Genomic DNA, 21315 nt, shown 5'->3' with positions numbered 1-21315 from the left:
ATATACAATTACTAGTGATGAGTGAACGTGCTCGCCACTACTCGTTACTCACCCGAGTATGACTGTACTCAGTGTACTCAGCAAGCACCGAGCATTTCCGGGATTACTTGGCGGGAACTCGGGTCTCCACCCTCCATTTTTGGCGGTCTTTAGAGATCCTGTCAACATGCAGGGATTGTCTGCCAGGCACTGTAATGCTTTTGGCAAGGGTGTCTATGATCCCCATAAAACATTTAAAAAAAATGTACCCCACATGGGGAAATGTTTGTCAGCCCATACACTTAAGGTACCGTCACACTAGACGATATCGCTAGCGATCCGTGACGTTGCAGCGTCCTGGCTAGCGATATCGTCCAGTGTGACAGGCAGCAGCGATCAGGCCCCTGCTGTGCTGTCGCTGGTCGGGGAAGAAAGTCCAGAACTTTATTTTGTCGCTGGACTCCCCGCAGACATCGCTGAATCGGCGTGTGTGACACCGATTCAGCGATGTCTTCACTGGTAACCAGGGTAAACATCGGGTAACTAAGCGCAGGGCCGCGCTTAGTAACCCGATGTTTACCCTGGTTACCATCCTAAAAGTAAAAAAAACAAACAGTACATACTTACCTACAGCCGTCTGTCCTCCAGCGCTGTGCTCTGCACTCCTCCTGTACTGGCTGTGAGCGTTGGTCAGCCGGAAAGCAGAGCGGTGACGTCACCGCTCTGCTTTCCGGCCGCTGTGCTCACACAGACAGTAGAGGAGGAGTGCAGAGCACAGCGCTGGAGGACAGACGGCTGTAGGTAAGTACAGTGGGGCAAAAAAGTATTTAGTCAGTCAGCAATAGTGCAAGTTTCACCACTTAAAAAGATGAGAGGCATCTGTAATTTACATCATAGGTAGACCTCAACTATGGGAGACAAACTGAGAAAAAAAAATCCAGAAAATCACATTGTCTGTTTTTTTTAACATTTTATTTGCATATTATGGTGGAAAATAAGTATTTGGTCAGAAACAAAATTTCATCTCAATACTTTGTAATATATCCTTTGTTGGCAATGACAGAGGTCAAACGTTTTCTGTAAGTCTTCACAAGGTTGCCACACACTGTTGTTGGTATGTTGGCCCATTCCTCCATGCAGATCTCCTCTAGAGCAGTGATGTTTTTGGCTTTTCGCTTGGCAACACGGACTTTCAACTCCCTCCAAAGGTTTTCTATAGGGTTGAGATCTGGAGACTGGCTAGGCCACTCCAGGACCTTGAAATGCTTCTTACGAAGCCACTCCTTTGTTGCCCTGGCGGTGTGCTTTAGATCATTGTCATGTTGCAAGAGACAGCCACGTTTCATCTTCAATGCCCTTGCTGATGGAAGGAGGTTTGCACTCAAAATCTCACGATACATGGCTCCATTCATTCTTTCATGTACCCGGATCAGTCGTCCTGGCCCCTTTGCAGAGAAACAGCCCCAAAGCATGATGTTTCCACCACCATGCTTTACAGTAGGTATCGTGTTTGATGGATGCAACTCAGTATTCTTTTTCCTCCAAACACGACAAGTTGTGTTTCTACCAAACAGTTCCAGTTTGGTTTCATCAGACCATAGGACATTCTCCCAAAACTCCTCTGGATCATCCAAATGCTCTCTAGCAAACTTCAGACGGGCCCGGACATGTACTGGCTTAAGCAGTGGGACACGTCTGGCACTGCAGGATCTGAGTCCATGGTGGCGTAGTGTGTTACTTATGGTAGGCCTTGTTACATTGGTCCCAGATCTCTGCAGTTCATTCACTAGGTCCCCCCGCGTGGTTCTGGGATTTTTGCTCACCATTCTTGTGATCATTCTGACCCCACGGGATGGAATTTTGCGTGGAGCCCCAGATCGAGGGAGATTATCAGTGGTCTTGTATGTCTTCCATTTTCTAATTATTGCTCCCACTGTTGATTTCTTCACTCCAAGCTGGTTGGCTATTGCAGATTCAGTCTTCCCAGCCTGGTGCAGGGCTACAATTTTGTTTCTGGTGTCCTTTGACAGCTCTTTGGTGGAGTTTGGAGTCAGACTGTTTGAGGGTGTGCACAGGTGTCTTTTTATACTGATAACAAGTTTAAACAGGTGCCATTACTACAGGTAATGAGTGGAGGAAAGAGGAGACTCTTAAAGAAGAAGTTACAGGTCTGTGAGAGCCAGAAATCTTGATTGTTTGTTTCTGACCAAATACTTATTTTCCACCATAATATGCAAATAAAATGTTAAAAAAACAGACAATGTGATTTTCTGGATTTTTTTTTCTCAGTTTGTCTCCCATAGTTGAGGTCTACCTATGATGTAAATTACAGACGCCTCTCATCTTTTTAAGTGGTGGAACTTGAACTATTGCTGACTGACTAAATACTTTTTTGCCCCACTGTATGTAGTGTTTGTTTTTTTTACTTTTAGGATGGTAACCAGGGTAAACATCGGGTTACTAAGCGCGGCCCTGCGCTTAGTTACCCGATGTTTACCCTGGTTACCGGCATCTTTGGTCGCTGGAGAGCGGTCTGTGTGACAGCTCTCCAGCGACCAAACAGCGACGCTGCAGCGATCCGGATCGTTGTCGGTATCGCTGCAGCGTCGCTAAGTGTGACGGTACCTTTAGTGTATGGGCATTACGAGTCTAGGAGACACGCCCCTTTGTAATGGGACAGTTTTTTATGAGGCCCTCCTCCATGTTTATTCCAATTAGGGATTGAGGTGCGTGCAAATTTGGGTCAAGGCGGCCCTTGCATTCAATGCATAAGGAAACTGTATGACAGTACCAACTGAAGAATGTGAAGTGGTTTTTCCTGTGGCCATCCAGTATCTGGGTTTCAAGGCTTCTTGGGGTGCATATGACTTGGTAGCAGGTCAGGCCTTGCAGTCAATACATAAGAAAACAGTGTGGGAGTACAAAATGAATAATGTGAAGTGGATTCTCCTGTGGCCATCCAGTACCTGGGTTCAAAGGCTTCTTGGGGTGTATATGACTTGATAGCAGGGCAGGCCTTGCATTCAATTCAACATTTTTTCAGGAAGCGCTCCTGTACCTCTTGTGAAAGGGGTATTGGGGGGCATCATAATTCTTAGCAGCCCAGCCACTCACTGCATAGGCAATAACGGCATAGGAGACCCACTGTTTAATAATGGCCCTTTAAGAATATTAATGCCACCTGATGCCCCCCTAAAAATAGGCTTTGTGGCTTTAAGAATCCCTCCTTCATAAATGTAACAAGATGTGTCTCCTTATGTGTCACACACCACATGGCCAGCTAGGGTTGTTAAATGTTACAATGATATTTCCCAGTGAAGTGAATGCATTTGTATTGGTTGAATGCAATGTTAAAGTTGAAAAACGCATCAAAAACACTTAGTGTGAACACAGCCCAAGTGGTGGAGGAACATTTTGGTCCGGGGTTAATTATTTTGCCTTATATACAAGTCATTACCCTGGAAAGGATATACCTTAACATATTTCTCAGCAAAATCCATTTTGGTTTAGTTTTTGTATGTTTTTTGGTGCACCTGTAAAAATGACGTGAAACTCTGACAACATTGTTTACAGCTGTGACCTAGGAGTCAGAAATGCTTCCAGGGACATTTGACATGATATTCCCGTGTCATTTAAACAGTGTTTCCATTATTTTCAGACGTTTATAGACCTTAAAAGCACCCTCGGGGGGATCGCTGTAAAAATGATCAGGCCTCCCGATAGACTTACATTTCGGCTCGTTGTTCTATCCGAGGACCCGAGTATTCTAATTTGCTTGACCCGAGCAACGAGCACCCGAGCATTTTAGTGCTCGCTCATCACTAACAACTATATATTAAATAAAAAGAGATAACAAAAGAAAATGACTAAAATTGCATCACGGAGGTGGCTCAGAGTTTAGCGTAGGCAGTTATTCTTAGGAAAATGGACAGAACCACAGCAAGCTGTACCTTCCAGGACTGACAAATTACCAATACCCAAACTCTAATTTTTATTAGATCAAGGTTATGTCCACATACCTCCCCTTGGTGAGCTCATTAGGAGGCTGGTTTTTGGATGCACTAGGTCTTTTAAAAGTTTATGAGATCTCCAACTTTCAGTATATCTTCACCCCTAGAGGTCCCAGGTGGGAGATATTGTCCTCATGCCTCCTATCACAATTTTACCTTTTTTTAGAGAAGAAACATGGCATGGATAACACCATCCATCCTCCCGATATTAAGTTGGAGGTGTTAGAATGGCTTACGTTGGTGTGAGAGAATGTGTTATGTTCATCCCTTAATGAAAATATATCTCCCATAAATACTGGATCTATGTAAACCCCAATATTCATCACTGATGCTAACGCCGGAAGGTCTTAGACCAGTGGTTTGAACAGAGGAAGCTCTTGCCTCTTAAGTGTACTTCTCCAACTCTGAATTTACAAATCCTAGCATCTGGTTCTCAGAGCAGGTCTCTGCTATAATTACTTAGTCGCTGCAGGACGTCCCACTTGAATGGAGGATGAAGTGTCAGCTATTTTCACTTCCCCAGTTATAATTAAACTCATGTTCAATGCGAGACTGATATGTCCATTCTCTGAAGATAGCTTTATTGATGTTAATTTTTCTTTACAACATTGACAAAGAGATATGAGGGATGTTTTTTTGCATGTCAATTTGGATATTTGAAAGACACTTTTAACTTTACCAATTAGTAAACAGGAAAATGTTTTGTTTTTTTAAGTTTAATTTTTAGCTCAAAGAAGCATTCCCTTCTAAGTTTTTAGTCCTTAAATATATTGCAATCATCATATTATACGGCACTATGTAATTACAATTGCTGGTGTTGTTTGCCTACCCAGTTAATTCTTCTATGTTGAAGCAGGAAGTGTATTTTCCCTTCATAAATGTTTCCCCTCTTCAACTTTTAACCCAACTGCTCCGCTCCACCCCCTGCCAGGAACTTTTACAGTGATGACTCATGCAGGGAAAAGAGACCTCCTGTTTCTTCATAGAGCTTAGAAGGATTCAGTTAGTCTGTTTTTCACCCCTTAACCCCCAAAGGTGGTTTGCACGTTAATGACCAGGCCAATTTTTACAATTCTGACCTCTGTCCCTTTATGAGGTTATAACTCTGGAACGCTTCAACGGATCCTGATGATTCTGACAAGGTTTTCTCATGACATATTGTATTTCATGATAGTGGTAAAATTTCTTTGATATTACTTGCATTTATTTGTGAAAAAAATGAAATTTGGCGAAAATTTTGAAAATTTTGCAATTTTCCAACTTTGAATTTTTATGCCCTTAAATCACAGAGATATTTGAAGTCACTTTGAGGGGTCTATGTGATAGAAAATACCCAAGTGTGACACCATTCTAAAAACTGCACCCTCAAGGTGCTCAAAACCACATTCAAGAATTTTATTAACCCTTCAGGTGTTTCATAGGAATTTTTGGAATGTTTAAAAAAAAGAACATTTACCTTTTTTTCACAAAAAAAATTAATTTCAGCTCCAATTTGTTTTATTTTACCAACGGTAACAGGAGAAATTGGACCCTAAAAGTTATTGTACAATTTGTCCTCAGTACGATGATACCCCATATGTGGGGGTAAACCACTGTTTGGGCACATGGCAGAGCTCGGAAGGGAAGGAGTGCTGTTTGGCTTTTCGATGCAAAATTGACTGGAATTGAGATTGGATGTGCAGCGCCCGAGAGTCCTGGTCATTGCAGTAATGTCGCTCTGCCACTAAGGGGAGTGATGTTACGTCTGATTGCACTAAAGGAGTTCACCTGACCAGGTATCACAATCACACACTACACTTCACACTCCGGCCACCAGGGGGAGCAAAGGGCTCTATATATTAGGCCACTCCTCACACTCTGGTAAAACTGGGGGTTGGATAGGAAGTTAGTCAGAAAGCAGCCTGGGAGAGTTCCAGGGAGGACCTGTCAGGGGTGGGATCCTGGCAGAGACCTAGCAGAAAGGACAGATCATTACGGAGCCGCGCCTGCACTACCTTGCGGCAGCATCTTAAGGAAGGACACGAAGCGAAGTATATTAACCACACCCCTAACCCCAACCCTAATTCCAACCGTAAATGTTATCAAAAGCCTAACTTTAGCCCCAACCCTAACCTTAACTTTAGCCCCAAACCTAACCCTAACTTTAGCCTCAACCCTAACCCTAACTTTAGCCCAACCCTAACCCTAACTTTAGCCCCAACTCTAACCCTAACTGCAGCCCGAAACTCTAATATTAGCCCCAACCCTAACCCTAACTTTAGCCCCAACCCTAACTGTAGCCCCAACCCTAACCCTAACGGGAAAATGGAAATAAATAAATTTTTAAAAATTTTATTATTTTTCCGTAACTAAGGGGTGATGAAGGGGGGGTTGATTTACTTTTATAGTGGTTTTTTTAGCAGATTTTTATGATTGGCAGCCGTAACACACTAAGACACTTTTTACTGCAAAAAATAGTTTTTGCGTCTCCACATTTTGAGAGCTATAATTTTTCCATATTTTGGTCCACAGAGTCATGTGAGGTCTTGTTGTTTGCGGGACGAGTTGACATTTTTATTGGTACTATTTTTGGGCACGTGACATTTTTTGATCACTTTTTATTCTGATCTTTGTGAGTCAGAATGACCAAAAACCAGCTATTCATTCATTTCTTTTGGGGGGTGGGCGTTTATACCGTTCCACGTTTGTTAAAATTTATAAAGCAGTTTTATTCTTTGGGTCAGTACGATTACAACGATACCTCATTTATACCAATTTTTCATGTTTTGGCGCTTTTATACGATAAAAACTATTTTATATAAAAAATAATTATTTTTGCATCGCTTTATTCTGAGGACTATAACTTTTTTTTTCTCTGAAGATGCTGTATTTGGCTTGTTTTTTGCAGGACACGATGACATTTTCAGTGGTACCATGGTTATTTATATCCCTCTTTTTGATCGCGTGTTATTCCACTTTTTGTTCAGCGGTATGATAATAAAGCGTTGTTTTTTGCCTCGTTTTTTTTTTTACGGTGTTCACTGAAGGGGTTAACTAGTGGGACAGTTTTATAGGTTGGGTCGTTATGGACGCGGTTCTAAATATGTGTACTTTTATTGTTTTTTTTATTTAGATAAAGAAATGTGATTATTGGAACAATATTTTTTTTTCTTTATTTAGGAATTTTTTATTTTTTTTACACATGTAATTTTTTTTTTTTTTACTTTTTTACATTGCCCGGGGGGGACATCACTGTATAGTGACAGATCGCTGATCTGACACTTTGCAGTGCACTGTGTCAGATCAATGATCTGACAGGCACTGCAGGGAGGCTTCCCGGCACCTGCTGTGAGCAGGCGCTTGAAAGCCACCTCCCTGCAGGACCCGGAAGGCCCCCGGTGGCCATTTTGGATCCAGGGCCTGCAGGGGGGAGGAGGAGGTAGGAGACCCTTGGAGCAATCACATCGCGTTGCTCCGAGGGTCTCAGGGAAGCATGCAGGGAGCCCCCTACCTGCGCGATGCTTCCCTGTGCAGCCGGAACGCTGCGATCATCTTTGATCGCAGTGTGCTGGGGGTTAATGTGCCGGATGTCAGCTGTAATAATCAGCTGACACCTTGCGGCGGTCGGCCGCGCTCCCCCTGTGAGCGCAGCCGATCGCCTATGACGTACTATCCCCTCACTGGGAATTAAGTCCCAGGTCACCTCGATGGGATTGTACGTCATATGGGATTAAGGGGTTAATCATGTGATGTCATAGACCTAATAAAAAAGAAGAATTAATTGGGTGCAAGGGCAAAATGTGCAATTGTAAGTACAAAGTGCCATATAATATGATGATGGCAATATATTAAGAGGATACAAATGTTAATCGGAGTGCTTCTTTATTTGTGCAGTAAAAATGCTCTGGATGCATGATTTTTTTATTATTATTTTAGTGGCTAAAAAAATTCTGAGCTTTTAAAAGAAACAAAACTGGTTGGTGTCCTCATTTTCTGAGATCCATAATTACTACTTTTTCACCATTTTGGGATACGGACTATGCTTTGATCACTTTATTGCATTTTTTGTAGGAGGTGCTGAGACAAAAAAAACTGCAATTTTGGTGTTATAAATGTTCAGTATTTCATTATCACTTTTTTCAGTCCCTATACACGACTTGAACCTGTGATTGTTTGATCACTTGTACTACATAATGCATAATATACAGTCACAGACAAAAGTGTTGAGTCCAGTATAGAATCATTGCACACAATTGGGGTAGTGTGCTTCAAGTGAGTATTTTATTGATGCTGATAAGAGTAGCGGCGGCTAGACGTTTCAGCTGGACAACGGCCTTTATCAAATAGTCACCTTTGAATGAGGAATCACCAGGGAAGTAGTATCACTTGTAGTGTAAGAATTCAAAGAGCGCAAAATGTCCCGTTTGGCCAGCAGTCCAGTGTGATTCTGTGGTTGCCAGGGAACGTTATCCTGGCAGTATTGCCCAAGGATCATTGGTGGTGCAGTGTGAATCTGGAGTTGCCAGGAACGTTATCCTGGCAGTATTGCCCAAGGATCATTGGTGGCGCAGTGTGGCACGCAGGCACAGCCGTGCTGGAGCAGTGTGTGTGACCCAAAATCCTTTAGTAGTCTTCAGATTGTATGATGCCTTTCACACACACAAGATAGCCAGTGCCAGAGGCAGCAAAACAACCGCAAAACATCTTTGAACCTCCACCATATTTGACTGTAGGTACTGTGCTCTTTGTAGGCCTCATTCCATTTTCAATAAACAGTGGAATGATGTGCTTCACCAAAAAGCTCTATCTTGGTGTCATCTGCCCCCAAGACACTTTCCCAGAAGGATTTTGACTTACATGCATTTTGGCTAATTGCAGTCTAGCTTTTTTTTATGTCTTTTTTATGTTTTGTCAGTAGAGGGGTCCTACTAGGCCTCCTACCATAGCATTTAATTTAATTAAAATTTCAATGGATAGTTTGCATTAACACTGATGTATCCTGAGCTTGCAGAAGATCTTTAATTTCTTTCTTATCTCTAGTGCATTGGGTTGTAAACTTCTTGATTATGTTGTGCACCATAGACAAAGGAAAATCAAGATCTCTGAAGGTGGTCTTGCAACCTTGAGATTGTTATTTTTCAGCAATTTTGGTTCTCAAGTCTTCAGACAGTACTCTTCTCCTCTTTCTGTCTGTCATGCTTAGTGTGGCACACACAGACACACAATGCAAAGATCGAGTCAATGTCTCCCCTTTACAGTGCCTTGCGAAAGTATTCGGCTCCCTGGAACGTTTCAACCTTTTCACACATATCATGTTTCAAACATAAAGATACCAAATGTAAATGTTTGGTGAAGAATCAACAACAAGTGGAACACAGTTGTGAAGTTGAACGAAATTTATTGCTTATTTTACATTTTGTGGAAATTAAAAAACTGAAAAGTGGGGCATGCAATATTATTCGGCCCCTTTAACTTAATACTTTGTTGCGCCACCTTTTGCTGTGATTACAGCTGAAAGTCACTTGAGGTATGTCTCTATCAGTTTTGTACATCGAGAGACTGAAATTCTTGCCCATTCATCTTTGACAAACAGTTCGAGCTCAGTGAGGTTTGATGGAGATCGTTTGTGAACAGCAGTTTTCAGCACTTTCCACAGATTCTCCATTGGATTGAGGTTTGGACTTTGACTTGGCCATTCTAACACCTGGATACGTTTAATTGTGAACCATTCGATTGTAGATTTTGCTTTATGTTTTGGATCATTGTCTTGGTCTTGTTGGAAGACAAATCTCTGTCCCAGTCTCAGGTCTTTTGCAGACTCCAACAGGTTTTCTTCAAGAATGGTCCTGTATTTGGCTCCATCCATCTTCCCATCAATTTTAATCATCTTCCCTGTCCCTGCTGAAGAAAAGCAGGCCCAGACCATGAAGCTGCCACCACCATGTTTGACACTGGGGATGGTGTATTCATGGTGATGAGCTGTGTTGCCTTTACACCAAACATATCGTTTGGCATTGTTGCCAAAAAGTTAGATTTTGGTTTCATCTGACCAGAGCACCTTCTTCCACAAGTTTGGTGTGTCTACCAGGTGGCTTGTTGCAAACTTTAAACGACACTTTTTATGGATATCTTTGAGAAATGGCTTTCTTCTTGCCACTCTTCCATAAAGGCCAGATTTGTGCAGTGTGCGACTGATTTTTGTCCTATGGACAGACTGTCCCACCTCAGTGGTAGATCTCTGCAGTTCATACAGAGTGATCATGGGCCTCTTGGCTGTATCTCTGATCAGTCTTCTCCTTGTTTGAGATTAAAGTTTAGAGGGATGGCCGGGTCTTGGTAGATTTGCAGTGGTATGATACTCCTTCCATTTCAATATGATCGCTTGCACAGTGCTCCTTGGGATGTTTAAAGTTTTGGAAATCATTTTGTATCCAAATCCGTCTTTAAACTTCTCCTGCCTGTTTTGTTCTTTGGTTCTCATGATGCTCTCTGTGCTTCAAACAGAACCCTGAGACTATCGCAGAGCAGGTGCATTTATAAGGAGACTTGGTTACACACTGGAGGATTATATTTATCATCATTAGGCATTTAGGACAGCATAGGATCATTCAGAGATCCACAATGAACAGAGTAAGTTTGCTGCACTGAAAGTAAAGGGGCAGAATAATATTGCATGCCTACTTTTCAGCTTTTGAATTTACACAAAAATTTAAAATAACCAATAAATTTTGTTCAACTTCACAATTGCGTTCCACTTGTTGTTGATCTTTCACCAAAAATTTACATTTGGTATCTTTATGTTTGAAGCATGATATGTGGGAAAAAGTTGAAGGAGCCGAATACTTTCGCAAGGCACTGTAAATCTGGTTGCAGGTGTGATTTTCATATTGCCCACACCTGTTGGTTGCCACAGATGAGTTTAATGAGCATCACATGTTTGAAACCAAGTTGTTTACCTGCATTTTTTGAAAGGTGCCAACAATTGTGCCCAGTCCATCTCTCTCTATCTCTCCTCTCTCGATTTCTCTCTCTCTCTTGATATATTATAGTAAAAATCACGATCTCCTATGAAGCGCAGCCTGTGACTGAACTTCACAAGAGAATGAGCCTGTCAGTGGTAGTACCTCCATGTCATGTGGATGCTATGGAAACCTACTGGTACCCCACGATCAAACGTACGTCCAGGCCAGATTATGGTGCCTAAATGCCACTTAAATGCTTTTATCAGTGGCTGTCAATTGCTGCTGCTGGCTATGTTACACATCCACCCTGTGGGCAGTGGGATCAACTCCAGACCTTGCATCACACATTTGGACTTGCACCATGGCCTAAATATTTTTCAAGGTGTATTAATGGGTTAATAAGGCCCGTTTGTTGCTGGAAGTCTTTGTTGTAGTTACACTGGGATTTTTGTACCATCAGGAGAGACTTCTTCAATTCTTTGGATTAACTTTTTCCCGAGAGTAACAACTTTACTTCAATGTGGATCTACACAATCATTTCTCGCATTCTGCATAGTTTTCCCACTGCACCTCAGCAGGGATAACTATTTTAAATTTAGACTGAAAAATTGTCAACTTGACTATTTTATGTTGTGTACATCAATGCTTTTGAGACTCCCTAGTTCATGAGATCTAATGCTGTAATGGTTACATGATATATCATGTACTGATTTTTCATCCTGTTTCAGTGTCTAATTTAGCAATATAATTGACTTTTTTATGTATATTATAATGCTATACTGAATTCAGGATTTAAATGAATGGCATATTGAGCAATATTTAAATGTACACATTGACCTCAACCATTGGTGATGGCAGGCATCACTATATTCTTTTGGAATCTGAATTGAAAACGTTTGATGTTTAAAATGTCATCATTTGCATAATTTTGAACATAAATGTTTGCATATTATTATAGGAGAATAGGAAAGAGGATACTTGGAGATGTTTAGTTTAGAAGTTTGAAAGGAAACAATTAATCTGCTCATGGCCATAGTTTCCTGGAAGAGATATGGTCAGGAAGCTAAGAGGGTGGGAGAAGATACTTCCAGTAATCTTTGTCAAAGACCCCTGTTGTGTCACATATTTCACCTCACAATCAGGCCTGGATGTGATATCAAAACAGACCACGTGCATTAATAGACGTGAGAGTGGATTTGTCGCTTACGAGAAATAACAGTGATAGTTCACTTTGGCTAATTTATCAAATATTTTTGGGGATTATGTCATGTAGGAGCAGGAAGCATCCACTGATATGGTACGTATGCATAGCATTCCTATCTGTATACTTCATTACGGTGAGATATACGTATGCAATGGATACTGTTGAAAACAGCAAAAATAATTGAAAGATTCCAATGATGTCGTATGTTTATTAAACTTCAAGAATCAAATAAATCTATTTACAATACTTTGTTCCTGCAAAATGAATATTTTAACATACTATTAATGAAGTCTTAACAACTGCAATGAAGACATTATTTATATCAACATCATTTCCTGAAAAAAAAAAATGACAAAGGAATCATTTTTAATGGCAGTGCAGTAAAAGTGCCTTTATTTTATGGACTGTTTAGGAATTTATGGATGTATAGCAATCCTGAGATGTGGGCATGAAGAATCATACTGATGTGGTTTAGAGAGAAAAACTTTGATATGATCTGCAAATTGTGTGTTCAAGTAACAAGCTATTTAATAACCATGTACACATTAAGTTTCGATCAAAGGTGACACTCTTTCTATGTGTTACTACTGCTAGAACTTAAGTTATGGTATAATTTTAATGCCCATAATTTAGGAGCTCCCCCTTCTACTTATGATGTGGGCACATTTTGGTTAAAGGGAACCTGTCAGCAGGATTGTGCACAGTAATCTACACAAAGTGTCAGGTCGGCGCCATTATACTGACAATGATACCTGGGTTGATGTAATCCGTCTTGTGGTTGCTGTTTAATCTTTATTTTCAGTTTTGTGTTAATGATATGCGGCCTGTGGGGGTCTTCATGTGGTGCTCTGATTAGGTATTCATGTGCAAGGCTTCTGACAGGTCACTGATCCCTCACTGACCTGCCCCCTATTTTGCATAATAAATATATACCGTATATTAAAAAAAAATCACCTGCAGGCAGGCGGCGGTGGCAGTGCTTGCGCAGCAGCATGGTCACATCTATAATGTGTGTTTAATTATTTTTTTTTGATGGTGTACAGAAATTAAAAAAAAAAAATCAGTCTGAAAATGGCACCGGCTGTGCCTGCGCAGTATTAGCTATCGGCGATCCGATAGATGTTACTGTGCAGGCACTGGCATCGCCATCTTGGAGGCAATTTTTTTCTAGCAAGATGGTGCCGCTGATGTCTGCTCGGTAGCAGCTATCGGATCGCCTGCGCCATTTTCAGACAGATTTTTTTTTTCATTTATGTACAGTATACCATAAAAAAATTAAATACATATTATAGATGCAATCATGATACAGCACAGGTGCCGCCGACGTCTGCCTGCAGAAGGTGATATATAAAATATTTATATATAACATTTATTATGTAAACTAAGGGGATGGTCAGTGAGGGATCAGTGACCTGTCAGCAATCTGCATTATGAATACTTAATCAGAGCACCACATGAAGACCCCCACACACAGGCCGACTCAGGACACGAGCATATCATTAACTCAAAACTGAAAATAAAGATTAAACAGCAACCACAAGTCGGATTTCATCACCAAAGGTATCTTTTTAATCAATAAAACGGCACCAATCTGAAGAAGGAAAGAAAGATAATCAATCTATCTTCTGGTATACATAAAAAGCATCAAATTTTGTTTAATCCATTAAAAAAGTGAGAAAGTATACATACTTCACAAAAGGCTTAAGTGAATACTGCCCATAAAAACCAACATGTTTCAAACACTGCAGTATTCTTAGTCATGATATATTACATACATTATACCAGGATTAACCCCTTCCCGACCCATGACGCCACGTAGGCGTCATGAAAGTCGGTGCCAATCCGACCCATGACGCCTATGTGGCGTCATGGAAAGATCGCGTCCCTGCAGATCGGGTGAAAGGGTTAACTCCCATTTCACCCGATCTGCAGGGACAGGGGGAGTGGTAGTTTAGCCCAGGGGGGGTGACTTCACCCCCTCGTGGCTACGATCGCTCTGATTGGCTGTTGAAAGTGAAACTGCCAATCAGAGCGATTTGTAATATTTCACCTATTATAACGGGTGAAATATTACAATCCAGCCATGGCCGATGCTGCAATATCATCGGCCATGGCTGGAAATACTAATGTGCCCCCACCCCACCCCACCGATCGCCCCCCCAGCCCCCCGATCTGGCCGGTACACTGCTCCGGCTCCCCTCCGTCCAGTGCTCCGCTCCCCCCGTGCTCTTGTCCGCTCCCCCCATGCTCCAATCACCCCCCCGTGCTCCAATCACCCCCCATGCACTCCGATCCACCCCCCCCGGTGCTCCGTTCCACCCCCCCGTGCTCCATTCCAGCCCCCCCGTGCTCCGTTCCACGCCCCCCGTGCTCCGTTCCACCCCTCCCGCGCTCCGATTCCCCCCCCGTGCTCCGATCCCCCCCCCCGTCTCCCCCTCACCCCATCATACTTACCGATCCAGCCGGGGTCCCGTCCGTCTTCTCCCTGGGCGCCGCCATCTTCCAAAATGGCGGGCGCATGCACAGTGCGCCCGCCGAATCTGCCGGCCGGCAGATTCGTTCCAAAGTGCATTTTGATCATTGAGATATAACCTATCTCAGTGATCAAAATAAAAAAAATAATAAATGACCCCCCCCTTTGTCACCCCCATAGGTAGGGACAATAAAAAAATAAAGAAATTTTTTTTTTCCCACTAATCTTAGAATAGGGTTAGGGTTAGGGGTAGGGTTAGGGTTAGGGGTAGGGTTAGGGGTAGGGTTAGGGGTAGGGGTAGGGTTAGGGGTAGGGTTAGGGGTAGGGGTAGGGGTAGGGTTAGGGTTAGGGGTAGGGGTAGGGTTAGGGGTAGGGTTAGGGGTAGGGTTAGGGTTAGGGGTAGGGGTAGGGTTAGGGGTAGGGTTAGGGTTAGGGGTAGGGTTAGGGTTAGGGCTAGGGTTAGGGTTTCGGTATGTGCACACGTATTCTGGTCCTCTGCGGATTTTTCCGCTGCGGATTTGATAAATCCGCAGTGCTAAACCGCTGCGGATTTATGGCGGATTTACCGCGTTTTTTTCTGCGCATTTCACTGCGGTTTTACAACTGCAATTTTCTATTGGAGCAGTTGTAAAACCGCTGCGGAATCCGCACAAAGAAGTGACATGCTGCGGAATGTAAACCGCTGCGTTTCCGTGCAGTTTTTCCGCAGCATGTGTACAGCGATTTTTGTTTCCCGTAGGTTTACATTGAACTGTAAACTCATGGGAAACTGCTGCGGATCCGCAGCGTTTTCCGCAGCGTGTGCACATAATAATAATAATAATAATAATAATAATAATAATAATAATAATCTTTATTTTTATATAGCGCTAACATATTCCGCAGCGCTTTACAGTTTGCACACATTATCATCACTGTCCCCGATTGGGCTCACAATCTAAATTCCCTATCAGTATGTCTTTGGAATGTGGGAGGAAACCGGAGTGCCCAGAGGAAACCCACGCAAACACAGAGAGAACATACAAACTCTTTGCAGATGTTGTCCTGGGTGGGATTAGAACCCAGGACCCCAGCGCTGCAAGGCTGTAGTGCTAACCACTGCGCCACCGTGCTGCCCACCTTTAGAATTAGGCTATGTGCACACTGTGCGGATTTGGCTGCGGATTGGCCGCTGCGGATTCGCAGCAGTGTTCCATCAGGTTTACAGTACCATGTAAACATATGAAAAACCAAATCCGCTGTGCCCATGGTGCGGAAAATACCGCGCGGAAACGCTGCGTTGTATTTTCCGCAGCATGTCATTTCTTTGTGCGGATTCCGCAGCGTTTTACACCTGTTCCTCAATAGGAATCCGCAGGTGATATCCGCACAAAAAACACTGGAAATCCGCGGAAAATCCGCAGGTAAAACGCAGTGCCTTTTACCCGCGGATTTTTCAAAAATGGTGCGGAAATATCTCACACGATTCCGCAACGTGGGCACATAGCCTTAGGGTTAGGGTTGGAATTAGGGTTGTGGTTAGGGTTGTGATTAGGGTTATGGCTACAGTTGAGATTAGGGTTAGGGGTGTGGGGGGGGTTAGTGTTGGAGTTAGAATTGAGGGGTTTCCACTGTTTAGGCACATCAGGGGTCTCCAAACGCAACATGGCGCCACCATTGATTCCAGCCAATCTCGTATTCAAAAAGTCAAATGGTGCTCCCTCACTTCCGAGCCCTGACGTGTGCCCAAACAGTGGTTTACCCCCACATATGGGGTACCAGCATACTCAGGACAAACTGCGCAACAATTACTGGGGTCCAATTTCTCCTGTTACCCTTGTGAATCTAAAAAAATGCTTGCTAAAACATAATTTTTGAGGAAAGAAAAATGATTTTTTATTTTCACGGCTCTGCGTTGTAAACGTCTGTGAAGCACTTGGGGGTTCAAAGTGCTCACCACATATCTAGATAAGTTCCTTGGGGGGTCTAGTTTCTAAAATGGGGTCACTTGTGGGGGTTTCTACTGTTTAGGCACACCAGGGGCTCTGCAAACGCAACGTGACACCCGCAGACCATTCCATCAAAGTCTGCATTTCAAAAGTCACTACTTCCCTTCTGAACCCCGACGTGTGCCCAAACAGTCGTTTACCCCCACTCATGGGGTATCAGCGTACTCAGGAGAAACTGGACAACAACTTTTGGGGTCCAATTTCTCCTGTAACCCTTGGGAAAATAAAAAATTCTGAGCTAAATAATTATTTTTGAGGAAAGAAAACGTATTTATTATTTTCACGGCTCTGCATTATAAACTTCTATGAAGCGCTTGGGGGTTCAAAGTGCTCACCACACATCTAGATAAATTCCTTTCGGGGTCTAGTTTCCAAAATGGGGTCACTTGTGGGGGATTTCTACTGTTAAGCCACATCAGGGGCTCTGCAAACGCAACGTGACACCCGCAGACCATTCCATCAAAGTCTGCATTTCAAAAGTCACTACTTCCCTTCTGAGCCCCGACGTGTGCCCAAACAGTCGTTTACCCCCACTCATGGGGTATCAGCGTACTCAGGAGAAACTGGACAACAACTTTTGGGGTCCAATTTCTCCTGTAACCCTTGGGAAAATAAAAAATTCTGGGCTAAATAATTATTTTTGAGGAAAGAAAACTTATTTATTATTTTCACGGCTCTGCATTATAAACTTCTATGAAGCACTTGGGGGTTCAAAGTGCTCACCACACATCTAGATAAGTTCCTTTGGGGGTCTAGTTTCCAAAATGGGGTCACTTGTGGGGGGTTTCTACTGTTAAGCCACATCAGGGGCTCTGCAAACGCAACGTGACGCCCACAGAGCATTCCATCAAAGTCTGCATTTCAAAACGTCACTACTTCACTTCCGAGCCTCGGCATGTGCCCAAACAGTGGTTTACCCCCACATATGGGGTATCAGCGTACTCAGGAGAAACTGGACAACAACTTTTGGGGTCCAATTTCTTCTGTAACCCTTGGGAAAATAAAAAATTCTGGGCTAAATAATTATTTTTGAGGAAAGAAAACGTATTTATTATTTTCACGGCTCTGCATTATAAACTTCTATGAAGCACTTGGGGGTTCAAAGTGCTCACCACACATCTAGATAAGTTCCTTTGGGGGTCTAGTTTCCAAAATGGGGTCACTTGTGGGGGGTTTCTACTGTTAAGCCACATCAGGGGCTCTGCAAACGCAACGTGACGCCCACAGAGCATTCCATCAAAGTCTGCATTTCAAAACGTCACTACTTCACTTCCGAGCCCCGGCATGTGCCCAAACAGTGATTTACCCCCACATATGGGGTATCAGCGTACTCAGGAGAAACTGGACAACAACTTTTAGGGTCAAATTTCTCCTGTTACCCTTGGGAAAATAAAAAATTGCAGGCTAAAAGATCATTTTTGAGAAAATAATTTTTTTTTTTATTTTCATGGCTCTGCGTTATAAACTTCTGTGAAGCACTTGGGGGTTCAAAGTCCTCACCACACATCTAGATTAGTTCCTTTGGGGGTCTAGTTTCCAAAATGGTGTCATTTCTGGGGGATCTCCAATGTTTAGGCACACAGGGGCTCTCCAAACGTGACATGGTGTCCGCTAATGATTGGAGCTAATTTTCCATTTAAAAAGCCAAATGGCGTGCCTTCCCTTCCGAGCCCTGCCGTGCGCCCAAACAGTGGTTTACCCCCACATATGGGGTATCAGCGTACTCAGGACAAACTGGACAACAATATTTGGGGTCCAATTTCTCCTATTATCCTTGGCAAGATAGGAAATTCCAGGCTAAAAAATCATTTTTGAGGAAAGAAAAATTATTTTTTATTTTCATGGCTCTGCGTTATAAACTTCTGTGAAGCACCTGGGGGTTTAAAGTGCTCAATATGCATCTAGATAAGTTCCTTGGGGGGTCTAGTTTCCAAAATGGGGTCACTTGTGGGGGAGCTCCAATGTTTAGGCACACAGGGGCTCTCCAAACGCGACATGGTGTCCGCTAACAATTGGAGCTAATTTTCCATTCAAAAAGTCAAATGACGCGCCTTCCCTTCCGAGCCCTGCCGAGTGCCCAAACAGTGGTTTACCCCCACATATGAGGTATCGACATACTTGGGAGAAATTGCCCAACAAATTTTATGATCCATTTTATCCTACTGCCCATGTGAAAATGAAAAAATTGAGGCGAAAAGATTTTTTGTGTGAAAAAAAAGTACTTTTTCATTTTTACAGATCAATTTGTGAAGCACCTGAGGGTTTAAAGTGCTCACTAGGCATCTAAATAAGTTCCTTGGGGGGTCTAGTTTCCAAAATGGGGTCACTTGTGGGGGAGCGCCAATGTTTAGGCACACAGGAGCTATCCAAACGCGACATGGTGTCCGCTAACGATGGAAATAATTTTTCATTCAAAATGTTAAATGGCGCTCCTTCCCTTCCGAGCCTTACCATGTGCCCAAACAGTGGTTTACCCCCACATGTGAGCTATTGGTGTACTCAGGAGAAATTGCCCAACACATTTTAGGATCCATTTTATCCTGTTGCCCATGTGAAAATGAAAAAATTGAGGCTAAAAGAATTTTTTTGTGAAAAAAAAGTACTTTTTCATTTTTACGGATCAATTTGTGAAGCACCTGGGGGTTCAAAGTGCTCACTATGCATCTAGATAAGTTCCTTGGGGCGTCTAGTTTCCAAAATGGGGTCACTTGTGGGGGAGCTCCAATTTTTAGGCACACGGGGGCTCTCCAAACGTGACATGGTGTCCGCTAAAGAGTGGAGCCAATTTTTGATTCCCTTCCAAGCCCTGCCGTGCGCCCAAACAGTACTCAGGACAAATTGGACAACAACTTTCATGGTTCAGTTTCTCCTTTTACCATTGGGAAAATAAAAAAATTGTTGCTAAAAGATAATTTTTGTGACTAAAAAGTTAAATGTTCATTTTTTCCTTCCATGTTGCTTCTGCTGCTGTGAAGCACCTGAAGGGTTAATAAACTTCTTGAATGTGGTTTTGAGTACCTTGAGGGGTGCAGTTTTTAGAATGGTGTCACTTTTGGGTATTTTCAGCCATATAGACCCCTCAAACTGACTTCAAATGTGAGGTGGTCCCTAAAAAAAATGGTTTTGTAAATTTCGTTGTAAAAATGACAAATCGCTGGTCAAATTTTAACCCTTATAACTTCCTAACAAAAAAAAAATTTGTTTCCAAAATTGTGCTGATGTAAAGTAAACATGTGGGAAATGTTATTTATTAACTATTTTGTGTCACATATCTCTCTGGTTTAACAGAATAAAAATTCAAAATGTGAAAATTGCGAAATTTTCAAAATTTTCGTCAAATTTCCGTTTTTATCACAAATAAACGCAGAATTTATTGACCTAAATTTACCACTAACATGAAGCCCAATATGTCACGAAAAAACAATCTCAGAACCGCTAGGATCCGTTGAAGCGTTCCTGAGTTATTACCTCATAAAGGGACACTGGTCAGAATTGCAAAAAACGGCAAGGTCTTTAAGGTCAAAATAGGCTGGGTCATGAAGGGGTTAAGAACACTGTAACACTCAAAACCAGTTGGTTTTTATGGACGGTATTCACTTCAACCTTTTGAAAAGTATGCATGCGTTTTAATTTTTTTAATGTATTACACAAAATGTGATGTTTTTTATATTTACTAGAAACTGGATCCTTTACCTTTCTTGGACATATCTACCCAAAACACCATGCAGTGGCATGCTTTCCAGGCTTCCCAACTGACTGATTATTTTGGAAAGTGGGAACTGAATCATTTTATTTATTTGAAGTTTTAAGTGGGAAGTAACTGTTCACCACATTGTACCATTACAATGGGGTGCACGAAGGTGTGTAAGCACTTGTGATAATTAACTTAGTATTTTCAATACTAAGAGAATATTCTGAATAGAAAATGCAGATGCCACCTTCTAATTGACAGGCATTATCATTCTTAAAGAGATCCTATCACCAGGTGAAAAGTGGCCAATTTATGCTCTTATAGTAGTCCTACTACTCCACTGAGTAATAACTTTTTTTTATCTATTTTGATAACTTTGATGGTCTTTACAAGGGGGTGTGACTCACAGTATTCACTGGTGGCATGTATTTCGCTTGCTCTGTGAACCATGCCCCCTTGCTAAAGCTCATAAAAAGTAGCAGTAAATAGCAAGGCCCAAATCTCTATTACTGTATAGCAAATAAAGAAAAAAAAGGAATACTCAAGGGAACAGTGAAAATATAAGAACAACAAAATCCGGCCACCTTTGACCTGATGACAGATCTTTTTTAACTATGTTGACCTTCTTGGGCTCAACTCCACTGGAGTTTCCCTAGTATTGGCCTTATTTTTAGATATAAACTAGAAATTTGTATACTAACCTGTCTATATAAGCTTTTAACATTTCTGTAATATTTATAACGGACATCGATAGGAGACTACCTCTAATTGTATGTAATTGTACTTACATATTATTTTCTAATCTCCCTGTAGGAATCTGTCTTCTCATTATTCTTGTTCTGAGCCCTGGCATGAACAGGACATCCAAGATAATCTGTGATCATCGTTTCATACTGGTCTTTATGAATCGCACCAGAACTATGGAAAGGATGGCGGTGAGAAGAAGCTTGTGTGGACCTCAGTAATATGACAAAAGGGGTGATGATCCAAGCAGTACACCATTAGTGGTATGAACATATTGATAGGAGC

General features: G+C 42.2%; 1 protein-coding gene across 1 annotated transcript in view; it reads left to right on the top strand.

The window, feature by feature from the left end:
* The window catches only part of THPO (thrombopoietin), a 193899-nt gene that overhangs the window by 162783 nt on the left and 9801 nt on the right, over positions 1–21315 (top strand). Inside the window, exon 3 of the mRNA XM_069726694.1 lies at positions 21100–21221. Within this exon, the coding sequence (XP_069582795.1) occupies positions 21100–21221 (122 nt within the window). The remainder of the gene's footprint in view (positions 1–21099; positions 21222–21315) is intronic.

This window comes from Ranitomeya imitator, chromosome 5, assembly GCF_032444005.1.
Source record: "Ranitomeya imitator isolate aRanImi1 chromosome 5, aRanImi1.pri, whole genome shotgun sequence".
Classification (NCBI taxonomy): Eukaryota; Metazoa; Chordata; class Amphibia; order Anura; family Dendrobatidae; genus Ranitomeya; species Ranitomeya imitator.
The sequence above is the reverse complement of the archived record's forward strand: the minus strand, read 5'-3'. Positions and strand labels throughout refer to the sequence as shown.